This window comes from Equus quagga, chromosome 14, assembly GCF_021613505.1.
Source record: "Equus quagga isolate Etosha38 chromosome 14, UCLA_HA_Equagga_1.0, whole genome shotgun sequence".
NCBI lineage: Eukaryota > Metazoa > Chordata > Mammalia > Perissodactyla > Equidae > Equus > Equus quagga.
In genome coordinates, this window is record NC_060280.1 from 60,524,377 (window position 1) to 60,542,071 (window position 17,695).

Below are 17,695 nucleotides of genomic sequence, written 5' to 3' on the forward strand. Positions count from 1 at the left end.
ATATATGCCCCTTTATCCCTTTCACCCTCTCCCCACCTCCTTCTCCTCTGGTAACCATTACTCTGTTCTCCTTATCTGTGTGTTTATCTTCCACATATGAGTGAAATCATAGAGTATTTGTCTTTCTCTGGCTTATTTCACTTAGCATAATACCCTCAAGGTCCACCCATGTTGTCGCAAATGACGTGATTTTGTCTTTTTTTATGGCTGAGGAGTAGTCCATTGTGTATACGTACACAGCATCTTTTTTATCCATTCATCTGTTGATGGGCACTTGGGTTGCTTCCACTTACTGGGTATTATAAACAATGCTGTGATGAACATGGGGATGCATAAATCTCTTTGAATTGCTGATTTCAAGTTCTTTGGATAGATACCCAGTAGTGGGATAGCTGGGTCATGTGGTATTTCTATTTTTAATTTTTTGAGAAATCTCCATACTCTTTTCCATAGTGGCCACACCAGTTTGCATTCCCACCAGCAGTATATGAGGGTTCCCTTTTCTTCACATCCTCCCCAACACTTGTTATTTCTTGTTTTGTTAAATATAGCCATTCTGACGGGTATGAGGTGATATCTCATTGTAGTTTTGATTTGCATGTCCCTAATAATTAGTGATGTTGATCATCTTTTTTTTTTTGAGAAAGATTAGCCCTGAGTTAACTGTTGCCAATCCTCCTCTTTTTTTTTTTTTATTGAGTTATTGATAGGTTACAATCTTGTGAAATTTCAGTTGTACATTAATGTTTGTCAGTCATGTTGTAGGTGCACCACTTCACCCTTTGTGCCCACCCCCCACCCCACCTTTCCCCTGGTATCCACTAAACTGTTCTTAGTCCATAATTTTAAATTCCTCATATGAGTGGAGTCATACACAGATTATCCTTCTCTCGCTGGCTTATTTCACTTAACATAATTCTCTCAAGGTCCATCCATGTTACTGCAAATAGAATGGTTTTGTTCTGTTTTGCAGCTGAGTAGTATTCCATTGTATATATGTACCACATCTTCTTTATCCATTCGTCTGTTGCTGGACACTTAGGTTGCTTCCACGTCTTGGCTATTGTAAACAGTGCTGCAATAAACATTGGGGTGCACAGGACTTTTGGGATTGCTGACTTCAAGCTCTTTGGTTAAATACCCAGTAGTGGGATGGCTGGATCGTAGGGTAGTTCTATTTTTAATTTTTTGAGGAATCTCCATGCTGTTTTCCATAGTGGCTGCACCAGTTTGCATTCCCACCAGCAGTGTATGAGGGTTCCTTTTTCTCCACAATCTCTCCAACATTTGTTGCTATTAGTTTTAGATATTTTTGTCATTCTAACGGGTGTAAGGTGATATCTCAGTGTAGTTTTGATTTGCATTTCCCTGATGATCAGTGATGATGAGCATCTTTTCATGTGTCTATTAGCCATCAGTATATCTTCCTTGGAGAAATGTCTGTTCATGTCTCCAGCCCATTTTTTGATTGGGTTGTTTGATGTTTTGTTGTTGAGTTGCGAGAGTTCTTTATATATTATGGATATTAAGCCTTTGTCAGATATATGACTTGCAAATATTTTTTCCTAGTTAGTGGGTTGTTTTTTTGTTTCAGTCCTGTTTTCATTTGCCTTGAAGAAGCTCTTTAATCTGATGAAGTCCCATTTGTTTATTCTTTCTATTGTTTCCCTTCTCTGAGAAGGCATGGTGTCCGAAAAGATCCTTTTAATACTGATGTCAAAGAATGTACTGCCTACGTTTTCTTCCGGAAGCCTTATGGTTTCAGGTCTCACCTTTAGGTCTTTGATCCATTTTGAGTTTATTTTGGTGAATGGTGAAAAAGAATGGTCAATTTTCATTCTTTTACATGTGGCTTTCCAGTTTTCCCAGCACCATTTGTTGAAAAGACTTTCTTTTCTCCATTGTATGCCCTCAGCTCCTTTGTCAAAGATAAGCTGTCCATAGATGTGTGGTTTTATTTCTGGGCTTTCAATTTTGTTCCATTGATCTGTGCACCTGTTTTTGTACCAGTACCATGCTGTTTTGATTACTGTAGCTTTGTAGTATGTTTTGAAGTCAGGGATTGTGATGCCTCCCGGTTTGTTCTTTTTTCTCAGGATTGCTTTAGAAATTCGGGGTCTTTTGTTGCCCCATATGAATTTTAGGATTCTTTGTTCTAATTCTGTAAAGAATGTCCTTGGGATTCTGATTGGGATGGCGTTGAATCTGTAGATTGCTTTAGGTAGAACGGACATTTTAACTATGTTTATTCTTCCAATCCATGTACATGGAATGTCTTTCCATCTCCTTATGTCATCATCCAATTCTCTCAGAAAGGCCTTGTAATTTTCATTATATAGGTCCTTCACTTCCTTAGTTAAATTTACCCCAAGGTATTTTATTCTTTTTGTTGGGATTGTGAATGGTATTGTATTCTTGAGTTCTTTTTCTGTTGATTCATTACTTGAGTATAGAAATGCTACTGATTTATGCAAATTGATTTTATACCCTGCAGCTTTGCTGTAGTTGTTGATTACTTCTAACAGTTTTCCAATGGTTTCTTTGGGATTTTCTATATATAAGATCATGTCGTCTGCAAACAGCGAGAGTTTCACTTCTTCCCTCCCTATTTGGATTCCTTTTATTCCTTTTTCTTGCCTGATTGCTCTGGCCAGGACCTCCAGTACTATGTTAAATAAGAGTGGTGATAGAGGGCATCCTTGTCTCGTTCCTGTTTTCAGGGGGATGGCGTTCAGTTTTTGCCCATTGAGTATGATGTTGGCTATGGGTTTGTCGTATATGGCCTTTATTATGTTGAGGTAGTTTCCTTCTATGCCCATTTTGTTCAGAGTTTTTATCATAAATTGCTGTTGGATCTTGTCAAATGCCTTCTCTGCATCTATTGAGATGATCATGTGGTTTTTATTCCTCAGTTTGTTGATGTGGTGTATCACGTTGATTGATTTGCAGATGTTGAACCATCCCTGTGTCCCTGGTATGAATCCCACCTGATCATGATGTATGATTCTTTTGATGAATTGCTGAATTCTGGTTGCCAAAATTTTGTTTAGAATTTTTGCATCTATGTTCATCAGCGATATTGGCCTGTAGTTCTCTTTTTTCGTGGTGTCCTGTATCAGGTTTTGGTATCAGCGTGATGTTGGCCTCATAGAATGTGTTAGGAAGTGTTCCATCTTCCCTAATTTTTTGGAATAGCTTGAAAAGGATAGGTATTAAATCCTCTCTGAAAGTTTGGTAGAATTCCCCAGGAAAGCCATCTGGTCCTGGGATTTTATTCTTTGGGATGTTTTTGATTGCTGTTTCAATCTCTTTCCTTGTGATTGGTCTGTTCAAATTGTCTGCCTCTTCTTGAGTGAGCTTTGGGAGATTGTAGGAGTCCAAGAATTTATACATTTCCTCTAGGTTATCCATTCTGTTGGTATATAGTTTTTTGTAGTATTCTCTTATAATCTGTTGTATTTCTGCAGAGTGTGTTGTTATTTCTCCTCACTCATTTCTGATTTTGTTTATTTGAGCTTTCTCCCTTTTTGCTTTGTAAGTCTGGCTAGTGGTTTGTCAATTTTATTTATCTTCTCAAAAAACCAGCTCTTTGTCTCATTGATCCTTTCTACTGCCTTTTTCATTTCAATAGTATTTATTTCTGCTCTGATTTTTATTATTTCTCTCCTGCTGACTTTGGGCTTCATTTGTTCTTTTTTCTCTAGTTCAGTTAGGTGTGCTTTAAGGTTGCTTATTTTGGATTTTTCTTGTTTGTTAAGATGTGCCTGTATTGCGATGAATTTTCCTCTTAATACAGCTTTCGCTGTATCCCATATGAGTTGGTATGGCATGCTATAATTTTCATTTGTTTCCAGGTATTTTTTTATTTCTTCTTTAATTTCTTCAGTGATCTGTTGCTTGTTCAGTAGTGTGTTGTTTAGTCTCCACATCTTTGTGCCTTTCTCAGCTTTTTTCTTGTAATTAATTTCTAGCCTTATAGCACTATGATCTGAGAAGATGCTTGTTATTATTTCCATTTATTTTAAATTTGTAGAGGCTTGCCTTGTTTCCCAACTTATGGTCTATCCTAGAGAATGTTCCATGTGCACTTGAGAAGAATGTGTATTCAGCTCTTTCAGGGTGGAGTGATCTATATATGTCTGTTAAGTCCAATTGTTTTAGTTTTTCATTCAGCTCCACTATTTCCTTGTTGATTTTCTGTCTGGATGATCTGTCCATTGATGTGAGTTGGGTGTTGAGGTCCCCTACTATTATTGTGTTGTTTTTAACATCTTCCTTTAGGTCTGTTAATAGTTGCTTTATGAATCTTGGTGCTCCTGTGTTGGGTGCATAGATATTTATAAGCGTTATTTCTTCTTGATGAAGTGTCCCTTTAATCATTATATATTGTCCCTCTGTGTCTCTCTTTACCTGTCTTATTTTGAAATCCACTTGGTCTGATATGAGAATTGCAATACCTACCTTTTTTTCTTTGCTATTTGCTTGAAGTATTGTCCTCCACCCCTTCACCCTGAGTCTGTGTTTGTCCTTGGGGCTGAGGTGTGTTTCCTGGAGGCAACAAATTGTTGGATTGTGTTCTTTAATCCATTTTGCCACTCTGTGTCTTTTTATTGGAGAGTTCAATCTGTTCACATTGAGAGTGATTATTGATGCATGTGGACTTAATGCTGTTAATCTGTCACTCATTATCTTGTTTTCCTGTGTTTCTTTTCCTGTTTGCTTTAGACTACCCATTTAATACTGCAATTTCTTATGCTGGGTTTCTTAGATTTTTCCTTATTTATGATTTGTGACTCTGTTCTGTACTTTATTTTAGTGTCTACCTTGAAGTTTGTATTTAGAATCTCCTGTATAATATAGTCTATTCTCTGGTGGTCTCTTACCTACTTGACCAATACTGATTTAGACCCTTTGCTCTTCCCCTCCTAAATAATTATTTTCATTTTTTATTCCAACTTGTCTTATTAATCTGTAGTTAGAGTGCTAAGATCACCCTTGTTTTGGTAGTTTCCTTATTTTTACCCTAATGCTATAGTTGAATATTTGCTATCCTGTTCTGGTTCTATCCATCGGTCTCCCTAGTCTGTGGATTGTGTCCCCTTTCTCCCTTTTTCTTTTTTCAGGTATGAGAGCCTTCTTGAGGATTTCTTGTAATGGAGGGCTTTTAGTTACAAATTCCCTTAACTTTTGTTTGTCTGGAAAAGATTTAATTTCTCCCTCATATCTGAAGGAAATTCTTGCTGGATAGAGTATTCTTGGCTGAAGATTTTTATCCTTTAAAGCTTTGAATATATCACTCCATTCTCTCCTAGCTTGTAGGGTTTCTGTAGAGAAATCCACTGACAGTCTGATAGGGGCTCCTTTATAGGTTATTCTCTTTTTGTTTCCTTACTTCCCTGAGTATTCTCTTCTTATCTTTCCTATCTGCCAACTTTACTACTATGTGCCTTGCAGTAGGTCTTTTTACATTGACAAATCTAGGAGATCTAAAACCCTCCTCTACGCACATTTCTCCGTCGATCCCTAGATTTGGGAAGTTCTCTTCAATAATTTCGTTAGGCACACATTCTGCTCCATTTTCCTTTTCCACATTCTCGGGAATTCCTATGATCCTTATGTTCTTACGCTTCATTGAATTCATTATCTCTCAGAGATTTTCCTCATTTTTTTTAATTCTTAGTTCTCTTTCTTCCTCTTCCTCTGTCTGGCGCCATTCAGCCTGTCTATCTTCGATTATGCTAATTTTCTCCTCTATGTTGTCTACACGGGCATTCAGGGAATCTGTATTCTGTTTTATCTGGTCCATTGTGTTTTTCATCTCAAGTAATTCTGTTTGATTCTTCTTTATGATTTCAATCTCTTTTGTGAAGTAACTCCAGAACTCGGCTTGTTTCTCTTTCTCTCTACCTCATTGAGTTTTTTGATTATAGCTGCTCTGAATTCATTATCACTTAGTTTACCTAATTCCAAGTCCTCAGGACTTAATTCTCTGTTTTTATTATTTTCCTTCTGGTCTGGGGCTTTTATAAATTGCTGGATGGTAGAGGAGCGGTTTTTTCCCATGGTGGTAGAATTCAGTTGCAGTTATAGCCTGTCACCACTAGATGGGGGTCAAGAGCCGCGTGTTATGAGCTCTCTGCCTTGGGGCAAGATGGCTGCGCCCACTGGCTTTGCCGGCAGGGGGGAGGGGCTGTTACTCACTCGCACCGGTCTGGGTTCAGATCAGTTCTGTTCTCTGGTCTCCCAAGGCCCTTGATTTATGGGGTCCCTGGGGACGGAAGCTTTCCCCCCGTCAGCGGGTCTCCACTGAATCAGCGGATGATCCCCCAGTTGCGCGGCCCCTCCCCCGCTCCTTCCCGACCCGTCCCACAGCGATTGCAGACTCTAGGGGAGGGAGCGATGTTCTCTCCTACCGTTCCAGTGCCTCCGAAGGTGTAAGCAAGGATTAGGATCTCCGCCTTCTTGGTATTGTAGGTCTCTAACGAGCTGGCGTTATGTGTATTCTCTGAAATTCAGTTCTTCCAATCTTTCGTTCTATTTTGGAGGGGAGAGAATCCCGGGTCAGCTCACCCCGCCATTTTGCTCCGCCCCCTCTCCCCAATCCTCCTCTTTTTGCTGAGGAAGACTGGCTCTGAGCTAACATCCATGCCCATCTTCCACTACTTTATATGTGGGATGCTTGCCACAGCATGGCGTGCCAAGCGGTGCCATGTCTGCACCTGGGATCCAAACCAGCGAACCCCAGGCCGCCGAAGCAGAACCTGCACACTTAACTACTGTACCACCAAGCCGGCCCCTGTTGATCATCTTTTCATTTGTCTATTGGCCATCTAGATATCTTCTTTGGAGAAATGTCTGTTCATATCCTCTGCCCATTTTTTGATCAGGTGGTTCATTTTTTTGTTGTTGAGTTGTATGAGTGCTTTTTGGAAATTAACCCTTTGTCAGCTATGTGATTTGCAAATATTTTCTCCCAGTTTGTGGGTTGTCTTTTTGTTTTGTTGATGGTCTCCTTTGCTGTGCAGAGGCTTTTTAATCCAATGGCCTATTTGTTTTTCTTTTGTTTGTCTTGCCTGAGTAGGCATGGTATTTAGAAAGATACTGCTAAGACTGATGTGTACCCCCTTTATTTTCTTCTAAGAGTTATATGGTTTCAGGTCTTACATTCAATTCTTTAATTCATTTTGAGTTCATTTTTGGGTATGGTGTAAGACAATGGTCTAGTTCCATTCTTTTGCATGTGGCTGCCCAGTTTTCCCAACAGCACTTCTTGAAGAGACTTTCCTTTCTCCATTGTACATTATTGACTCTTTTGCCAAAGATTAGCTGTCCATAGATGTGTGGTTTCATTTTTGGGCTCTCAATTCTTTTCCATTGATCTGTGTGTGTGTGTTTTTCTGCCAGTACCATGCTGTTTTGATTACCATTGCTATGTAGTATGATTTGAATTCAGGGAGTGTGATACCTCCAACTTTGTTCTTTTTTCTCAGGATTGTTTTCGCTATTCACAATCTTCTGTTGTTCCATATAAATTTTAGGATTCTTTATTCTCTTTCTGCGAAGAATGTTATTGGGATTCTGGTTGAGATTGCATTGAATCTGTAGGTTGCTTTAGGTGCTATGGATACTTTAACTATGTTTATTCTTCCAGTTCGTGAGCATGGAATATCTTGCCATTTCTTTATGTCTTCTTTGATTTCTTTCAATAATGTCTTATAGTTTTCAGTGTTTAGGTGTTTTACCTCCTTGGTTAAACTTATTCCTAGGTATTTTATTCCTTCTGTTGTGATTGTAAATGGGATTGTGTTCTTGACTTCTCTTTCTGCCAGTTCATTATCAATGTATAGAAATGCAACTGATTTTTTTTATTGAGTTCATAATAGTTTACAACATTGTGAGATTTCACTTGTATATTATTGTTTCTCTGTCACCATATAAGTGCTCCCCTTCACCCTTTCTGCCCAACCCCCCACGCTCCTTCCCCCTGGTAACCACTAAACTATTCTCTTTGTCCGTGTGTTTATCTTCCACATATGAGTGAAATCATACAGTGTTTGTCTTTCTCTAGCTTATTTCATTTAATATAATACCCTCCAGGTCCATCCATGTTGTTGTGAATGGGATGGTTTTATCCTTTTTTATGGCTGAGTGGTATTCCATTGGCTACATATACCACATCTTTATCCAGTTTGGTCGATGGGCACTTGGGTTGCTTCCAAATCTTGGCTATTGTGAATAATGCTGCAATGAACATAGGGGTGCCCAAGTCACTTTGAATTTTTGATTTCAAGTTCTTTGGATAGATACCTAGTGGTGGGATACCTGAGTCTTATGGTATTTCTATTTTTAGTTTTTTGAGAAATCTCCATACTATTTTCCATAGTGGCTGCACCAGTTTGTATTCCCACCAGAAGCATATGAGGGTTCCCTTTTCTCCACAACCTCTTCATTTGTTATTTTTTGTCTTAGTGATTATAGCCATTTTAATGGGTATGAGGTGATATCTTATTGTAGTTTTGATTTGCATTTCCCTGATGATTAGTGATGTTGAACATCTTTTCACGTGCCTATTGGCCATCTATATATCTTCTTTAGAGAAATGTCTGTTCATATCCTCTGCCCATGTTTTGATTGGGTTGTTTTTTTGTTGTTCAGTTGTGTGAATTCTTTATATATTATGGAGATTAACCCCTTGTCAGATAAATGGTTTGCAAATATTTTCTCCCACTTGGTGGTTGTCTTTGTTTTGATCCTGTTTCCTTTGCCTTGCAGAAGCTCTTTAGTCTGATGAAATCCCACTTGTTTATTTTTTCTTTTGTTTCCCTTGTCTGAGAAGACATGGTATTCAAAAAGACCCTTTTAAGATCAAAGTCAGAGAGTGTACTACCTGTATTTTCTTCCAGAAGTTTTATGGTTTCAGGTCTTACCTTCAAGTCTTTGATCCATTTTGAGTTTATCTTTGTGTATGGCATAGGATAATGGTCTACTTTTTGTGTGTGGCTGTCCAGTTTTCCCGACACCATTTATTGAAGAGATTATCTTTTCTCCATTGTATGTTCTTAGCACCTTTGTCAAAAGATTAGCTGTCCATAGATGTGTGGTTTTATTTCTGGGCTTTCAGTTCTGTTCCATTGATCTGTGTGCCTGTTTTTGTACCAGCACCATGCTGTTTTGATTCCTATAGCTTTGTAATACATTTTGAAGTCAGGGATTGTGATGCCTCCAGCTTTGTTCTTTTTTCTCAGGATTGCTTTAGCTGTTCAGGGTCTTTCGTTACCCCATATGAATTTTAGGATTCTTTGTTCTAGTTCCATGAAGAATGTCATTGGGATTCTGATCGGGATTGCATTGAATCTGTAGATTGCTATAGGTAGTATGGACATTTTAACTATGTTTATTCTTCCGATCCATGTTCATGGAATATCTTTCCGTTTCTTCATGTCCTCATCGATTTCTTTCAGTGATGTCCTATAGTTTTCATTGTGTAGGTCTTTCACCTCCTTTTTTTTTTTTTTTTAAAGATTGGCACCTGAGCTAACAACTGTTGCCAATCTTTTTTTTTTTTTAATTCTTCTCCCCAAAGACCCCCAGTACATAGGTGTAGATTCTGGGGAAATCCTGGGCTGCTGAAGTGGAGCATGCAAACTTGACCACTTGGCCACGTGCTGGTCCCTCTTTCATCTCCTTGGTTAAATGTATTCCTAGATATTTTATTCTTTTTGTTGAGGTTGTAAGTGGGATTGTATTCTTGAGTTCTCTTTCTGTTAGTTTGTTATTAGAGTATAGAAATGCAACTGATTTTTGTAAGTTGATTTTGTACCCTGCAACTTTGCTGTAGTTGTTGATTATTTCTAATAGTTTTCCAGTGGATTCTTCAGGGTTTTCTATTTATACAATCATGTTGCCTGGGGCTGGCCCCGTGGCCGAGTGGTTAAGTTTGCATGCTCTGCTGCAGGCAGCCCAGTGTTTGGTCGGTTTGAATCCTGAGTGCAGACATGGCACTGCTCGTTGAGCTACGCTGAGGCAGCATCCCACATACCACAGCTAGAGGGACCCACAAGTAAGAATATACAATGGTGTACTGGGGGACTTTGGGGATAAAAAGGAAAAAAATAAAAATCTTTAAAAAAAAAAAAGTCATGTTGCCTGCAAGCAGCCAGAGTTTTACTTCTTCGTTTCCTATTTGGATTCCTTTTATTCCTTTTTCTTGCTTAATTGCTCTGGCCAAAACCTCCTGTACAGTGTTGAATAAGAGTGGTGGTAGTGGGCATCCTTGTCCTGTTCCTGTTCTTGGAGGGATGGCGTTCAGTTTTTCCCCATTAAGTATGATGTTGGCTGTGGGTTTGTCATATATGACATTTATTATGTTGAGGTACTTGCATTCTATCCCCATTTTGTTAAGAGTTTTTATCATAAATGGATGTTGGATCTTGTCAGATGTTTTCTCTGTATCTATTGAGATGATCTTGTGGTTTTTATCCCTAATTTTGTTAATGTGGTGTATCACATTGATTTGCGGATGTTGAACCATCCCTATGTCCCTGGTATACATCCCACTTGATCACGGTCTATGATCATTTTGATGTATTGCTGTATCTGGTTTGCCAATATTTTGTTGAGGATTTTTGCATCTATGTTCATCAGCCATATTGGCCTGTAGTTTTCCTTTCTTATGTTGTCCTTGCCAGGCTTTGGTATCAAGGTGATGTTGGTCTCATAGAATGTGTTAGGAAGTGTTCTGTCTTACCTAATTTTTTGGAATAGTTTGAGAAGGGTAGGTATTAAAATCATCTTTGACTGTTTAGTAGAGTTCTCCAGGGAAGCTCTCTGGTCCTGGGCTTTTATTTTTTAGGATGTTTTTGATTACAGTTTCAGTCTCTTTACTTGTGATTTGTTTATTCAGATTATCTATTTCTTATTGGTTCAGCTTTGGGAGGTTGTAAGAGTCTAAGAATTTATCCATTTCTTCTAGATTGTCCATTTTGTTGACATATAGCTTTTCATAGTATCCTCTTATAATCTTTTGTATTTCTTTGGTATCCATTGTAATTTCTCTTCTTTCATTTCTAATTTTATTTATTTGAGCTTTCTCTCTTCTTGTGCCTTTTAGTCTGGCTAAGGGTTTGTCAATTTTGTTTATCTGCTCAAAGAACCAGCTCTTTGTTTCATTGATCCTTTCTACTGTCTTTTTTGTTTCAATTGCATTTATTTCTGTTCTGATTTTTATTATTTCTCTCCTGCTGACTTTGGGTTTTGTTTATTCTTCTTTTTCTAATTCTGTTAGGTGTACTGTGAGATTGCTTATTTGGGATTTTTCTTGTTTGTTAAGGTGAACCTGTATTGTGATGAATTTTCCTCTTAGGACTGCTTTTGCTGCATCCTATATGAGTTGGTATGGTATGTTTTTATTTTCATTTTTCTCCAAATATTTTTTGATTTCTCCTTTAATTTCTTCAATGGTCCATTGGTGTTAAGTAGCATGTTTTTTAGTCTCCACATTTTTGTCCCTTTCTCAGCTTTTTTCTTGTAGTTAATTTGTAGTTTCATAGCGTTATAGTTGGAAAAGATGCTTGATGTGATTTCAGTCTTCTTAAATTTATTGAGGCTTGCTTTGTTTCCCAACATATGGTCTGTCCTTGAGAATGTTCCATGTGCACTTGAGAAGAATGTGTAATCTGCTGGTTTTGGATGGCGTGTTCTATATATATCTATATTAAGTTCCTTTGGCCTAGTTTTTCATTTAATTCCACTCTTTCCTTATTGACTTTCTATCTGGATGATCTATCCGTTGATGTGAGTGGAGTGTTGAGATCCCCTACTATTATTGTGTTGTTGTTAATGTCTCCTTTTGGATTTGTTAATAGTTGCTTGATGTACTTTGGTGCTCCTGTGTTGGGTTCATAGATATTTATAAGTGTTATATCTTCTTGGTGGAGTGTTCCTTTGATCATTATATACTGTCCCTGTTCGTCTCTCTTCCTGTCTTATCTTGGTCTACTTTGTCTGCTAGAAGTATTGCACCACCTGCTTTCCTTTGTTTGCCGTTAGCTTAGAGTATGTCTTCCATCCCTTCACTCTGAGCCTGTGTTTGTCATTGGAGCTGAGGTGTGTTTCCTGGAGGCAGCATGTTGTTGGGTCCTGTTCTTTAATCCATCTCGCCACTCTATGTCTTTGTATTGGAGAATTCAACCCATTTACATTTAGAGTGATTGTTGATATATCAGGGCTTCATGCTGCCATTTTATCACTTGTTTTCTGGTTCTCTTGCATTTCCTTTGTTACTCATCTTGTGTGTTTTGGACTACCAGTTCAGTTGGGTAGTTTTTTATGCTGGCTTTCTTAGTTTTCTCCTTATTTATTATTTGCCTCTCGTTCTGCTTTTTTGTTTAGTGGTTACCATGAGGTTTGTATACAAAATCTCCTAGATCAGATAGTCCATTTTCTGATGACCTCTTATCTCCTTAGACTAAGCTGACTCAATCACCTTCCTCTTCCCCTCCTAAGTTTTTTTTTTTTTTTTTTTGCAGGAAGATTAGCCCTGAGCTAACTGCTGCCAATCCTCCTCTTTTTGCTGAGGAAGACTGGCCCTAAGCTAACATCCATGCCCATCTTCCTCTACTTTATATGTGGGGTGCCTACCACAGCATGGCTTGCCAAGCAGTGCCATGTCCGGACCCAGGATCCGAAACAGCAAACCCTAGGCCACCAAAGCGGAACGTGTGCACTTAAATGCTGTGCCACTGGGCTGGCCCCAGCCTAAGTTGTTTTTGTCTCATCTTATTCCATCTTGTGTTGTGAGTTTGTGTTTAAAATTACAAGATTATCTTAGTTTTTGTTTTTTTCCTTCCCTTTTCCTTTAATATTTTACTTGAGTGTTTGCTAACTTGTTCTGATGGATAGCTACAATTTTCTGATCTTGTGTGCCTATTTATCTCCTTACTCAGGGCTCTGTAACCCCTTCTCTTCTTTTCAGGTATGAGGGCCTTCTTGAGGATTTCTTGTAGTGGGTTAGGGTCTTGTGGAAAGTTTTTATTTTTCCATCATATGTGAAGGATATTTTTGGTAGATAGAGTATTTTTGGCTGAAAGTTTCTATCTTTCAAAGATTTGAGTATATCATTCCACTCTCTCCTAGCTTGTAATGTTTCTGCTGAGAAATCTGCTGAAAGCCTGATAGGATTTCCTTTGTCCTTTGTGCATCATTTTCTTCTGCCTTGCTGCTCTTAGTATTTTTTCTTTGTCATTGACTTTTGCCAGCTTCGCTAGTATTTCCCTTGCAGTAGGAGATCTGTTGGCCTCTTTCACGTGGATTTCCATCTCTTTCCCCTGGTTTGGGAAGTTCTCCGCTATTATTTCTTTGAACAAGTTTTCTGCACCATTCTCCTCTTCTCCCTCTTGAATACCTATAATCCTTATGTTACATTTCCTAAGTGAGTCAGATATTTCTTGGAGACTTTCTTCATTTCTTTTTAGTCTTAGTTCTCTCCATCTGGAGCGTTTCTAGAATTCTGTCCTCAATATTGCTGATTCGTTCCTCCATGATATCAGGTCTCTTGTTCAGGGAATCCATGTTCTGCTTTGTCTCATCCATTGTTTTTGTCATCTCCAATATTTCTAGTTTGTTGTTCTTTATAGTTTGAACTCTTTTGTGGGGTAGCTCCTGAATTTGTTGAAATATCTGCATTCTCTTTTAACTCATTGAGTTTTTTAATGATAGCTATTTTGAATTCTCTGTCATGTAGTTTATAGATTTTTGTGTCTTTAGGGTTGATTTCTGGGCAGTTATCATTTTCCTTCTGGTCTGGAGATTTAATATATCTTTTCATACTGCTAGATGGCATGGATATGTGCCTCCACATTATGGTAGTATTTCATTGTCACTTCCGCCTTTTGCCACTGGGTTGGAGTCAAGAACTGCGTATTTGGAGCCTGCTGCAATCTGCAGGACAGCTCCCAGGTGCTGGGGCGATTTCTTTCTTCTGTGCAGTCTTAGGGCTTCTTGCTCTGCCCTTGATATCTGCTCTCCTGGAGCATTGGCTGGATGAAGACACCCCTACAATAGCTAGTCACCTCTGTGTGGGGCTTTCCCCTGGGCTGAGAGGCACCTCAGAGATCTATGGTGTTCCTGCGGAGGGCCACCGCTCTCTCCCCCCTTTTCTTGTGGAGCCACATGGAGTCACTGAGTTGCTTCCCTTCAAGCAGAAAGAGAAGCTTTCTCTTACCTTGTATCACTTCCTTGGGGGTGGTGCTCCAGCACCTCCACCTTCCAATGTGTGTGGCTGTGTGGGTCTCACCTTTTGTGTTGTGTGGATGTCCTCTGTTGGAATATGAATGTCCTTTTCGTTGTATCTTAGAGGGGAGAGTTTATGGGGAGAGCTCACTCTGCCATCATGCTGACATCACTCCTTGAAATGCAACTGATTTTTGCATGTTGATTTGTAGGGGTTTTTTTCTTGTTTTTAATCGAGATATCTTGGTCTACTTTTGGTATCAGGCCAATACTGGCCTTATAGAATGAGTGAGAAAGTGTTCTGTCCTCCACTATTTTTTAGAAGAGTGTGTGAAGAATTGATTGTAATTCTTTAAATATTTCATAGAATTCACCAGGGAAGCCATTTGGGTCTAGGCTTTCAAATGTGGCTTTTCCAGTTTTTTAATTACCAATTCAGTCTCTTTACTAGTTATAAATCCATTCAGTGGTTCTGTTTATTTTTGATTCAATTTTGGTAGTTTCTATCTTTCTAGGAATTTGTCTATTTCACCCAGGTTATCTAATTTGTTAGTATATGTTTGTTCATAGTATTACCTGTAATCCTTTTTAATTCTGTAAGGTAGATAGTAATGTCCCCTACTTCGTTTCTGATTTTAGGAATTTGAATCTTCTTTTTCTTTGTCACTCTACCTAAATGTTTGGCATTTGTTGTTCTTTTCAAAGAACCAACTTGGTTTTGTTGAGATAAATGAAAAGGACGGCATAACATACCATAACTTATGGGATGCAGCTAAAGCAGTGCTTAGCAGAAAGCTTAACAGCTGCAAAGGCCTAAATTTAAAAAGATGAAAGAACCAACTTTTGGTTTTATTTCATCCTTTCCACCTCAGAACATTTGTATGTGTGTGTCCTCCCCTAACCCCCTGAGATTATATAGTTTCAGTCTTTGGGAAGAGAATTTAAGAAACTACAATGGTTTCTTATCTTTGCAGATGTTAGAAGGAAGAAGCAAAATTTCCGTCAATGATTTCATCATAAAAGCTTCAGCTTTAGCATGTTTAAAAGTTCCTGAAGCAAATTCTTCTTGGCTGGACACAGTTATAAGACAGTAAGTATAACACTAGTAGGGAAGGTATATATTCATCAGCAGTTTTCTTGCATTATATATGACTAGGAGTATAGGAGGTAAGGAAAAATGGAATACAGAGTGGAACGTGAGTTCTGTAGGTAAAACAGTTTGAAAACAATATAAAACTATTTATGAGATAGTGCTAAATTTAGTTAGTAGAGACTACAAATTCTTTATATGAGTTTAGCAAAGGGAGATAACTGTACAGATATGTATAATTAAGTTGATGATGACTCTCACAAAGCTGGCTTGAAATGGGTTTTGTTCACCTTTTAGTTCTGCTGAACTTGAGGGGTGGGAGCAAAATTGAAAACAGAACCAAAATCCAGTATTTGTTAATATTATGGTGGCGTGTGACCGGCATGGTGCTCAGTGTCTTCCACATTTGTCTCATTTAATCCTATGACCACCTTATGAGTTAGGTGCTTTCACATCCATTTTCTAGATGAAGAAACTGAGGCTCAGTGAGTTAAGTAACTTTCCCTGAGTTAATAGGTTAGTAAGTAGCAGGATTGTGATTGGAACCAGAATTCTGATTCCTAAGCCTAGGCTTTTTCTACTGTGTAGGCTCTTGTATTATTATTAACTTAGTTTTTATTAAAAGAATAGTATATACTTTAGAATATTGCTCCATGGTTTACAGTGACCAACTTGACCTGTAATTTGAGCTCTACTCCCAAGATGCAAACACAACTTTTAAACTATTATTTCTTCTGATATTTACCTTCATATTTCTAAATGACATTTTTCTGTTGCCTTTTATGAATTTTTCATGTTTTACTTCACCAACTGACTTATTGTTAAAGAAGATTAAGATTTAGCTGTGTTGTGTTCTTCTTACATGTGTGTGTATGTGTGTGTGCGCGCACACACACACATACACACCATCATCCTACCAAGTTGATATAGCACAAATTTTGAATAAATCAGTATTCAGTGTTAATATTTTTATTCCAATGAAAATATTGTTGATGACTAAGATATGTAAATACCATGAATACTCACCTAACTGATATTAATGATTGCCTATGAGGGAGCTAGTTTTCTCTGTACTTATCATGAATTTTTCTGAAACTCCCCAAGAGAACTTTAAACCATTTTGCAGTCTTGTCACACATACCAGGTAATCTGCTGATTCTTTTTCCTTGGTGGCTCCAGGCACTCTTTGGCTTGTGACTGCATAGCTCCAACCTCTCCTTCCATCTTCACATGGCCTTCTTTGTGGCTGTGTCTTCTCTTCTATCTTTTATAAGGACTCTTGGCATTGGATTTATGGCCCACCCAGATAGTCCAGGATGATCTCATCTCAAGATCCTAATTATACCTGTGAAGACCATTTTACTAAATGAGGTCACATTGATAGATTCTGGGATTAAAACATAGACTTATCTTTTAGAGGGCTGTTATGAACATTTGCATACAATTCTGTGTGTTGACATGTTGTCATTTCTCAGTCGATTCCTTCGAGTGGAGTTGCTGGGTCATAGGGTAAATATATGTTTAACTTTTTAAGAATATCTGAAGAAACACTACTTAGATGAAAGGATCAAGGTTGCAAAGCAAGTTCTATGAATTAGTCATTAATTCTTACTAAATGCCCTTCATTCGTTTGTTCATACAGCCATTCAACAAATATTTGTTGAACATGTACTGTTTGCTGGATTCGGTGGTGAACAAGATAGGAAACACCATCTGTACTCTCTTATGAGGAAGATTTTTAGATAATATTGTAATAACAAGATAATTTTACTAAGAAAGAAGTTATTTGCCATGTGGTACCTTAACCAGAGCACAGCTGTGGTAGCTGCTAAGGGTCACACACTTTTGCTAGAGCAGGTCCCTATGTTTGCAAGTGACAAAAGCCCGCTCCATCAGGCCAGCTTGGGCACATTGAGGGATTTGGTAGCTGTAATCTTCTAAAGCTTGTGCCTAGAATGAGCTGGAGTTCTTCCTTCTTGTGAAGTTTTAACTTTTTCTCGATTGCAGAACACTTTAGCAGGGGCCCTTAAACAGACCCCAAGGAGATGTGGATATAATTCAGGAGTTTGGCAACTTGGATGAGGAAAAAAATCATTCTTTTCCACTAACCTGCAACTGAAATCTAGCTTTTCCTCCTATTATAAATGTAGAGAATAAAAGAGGTATTAACAGGGGCTGGCCCCGTGGCCGAGTGGTTAAGTCTGTGTGCTCCACTGCAGGCGGCCCAGTGTTTCATTGGTTCGAATCCTGGGCAGGGACATGGCACTGCTCATCAAACCATGCTGAGGCAGCATCCCACATACTACAACTAGAAGGACCCACAACGAAGAATATACAACTATGTACTGGGGGGGGCTTTGGGGAGAAAAAGGAAAA

The 17,695-nt window shown here is 38.4% G+C and overlaps 1 protein-coding gene across 1 annotated transcript in view; it reads left to right on the forward strand.

Moving 5' to 3' along the window:
* DLAT (dihydrolipoamide S-acetyltransferase) overlaps positions 1–17,695 on the forward strand; it is a 40,316-nt gene that overhangs the window by 18,423 nt on the left and 4,198 nt on the right. Inside the window, exon 11 of the mRNA XM_046637584.1 lies at positions 15,204–15,319. Within this exon, the coding sequence (XP_046493540.1) occupies positions 15,204–15,319 (116 nt within the window). The remainder of the gene's footprint in view (positions 1–15,203; positions 15,320–17,695) is intronic.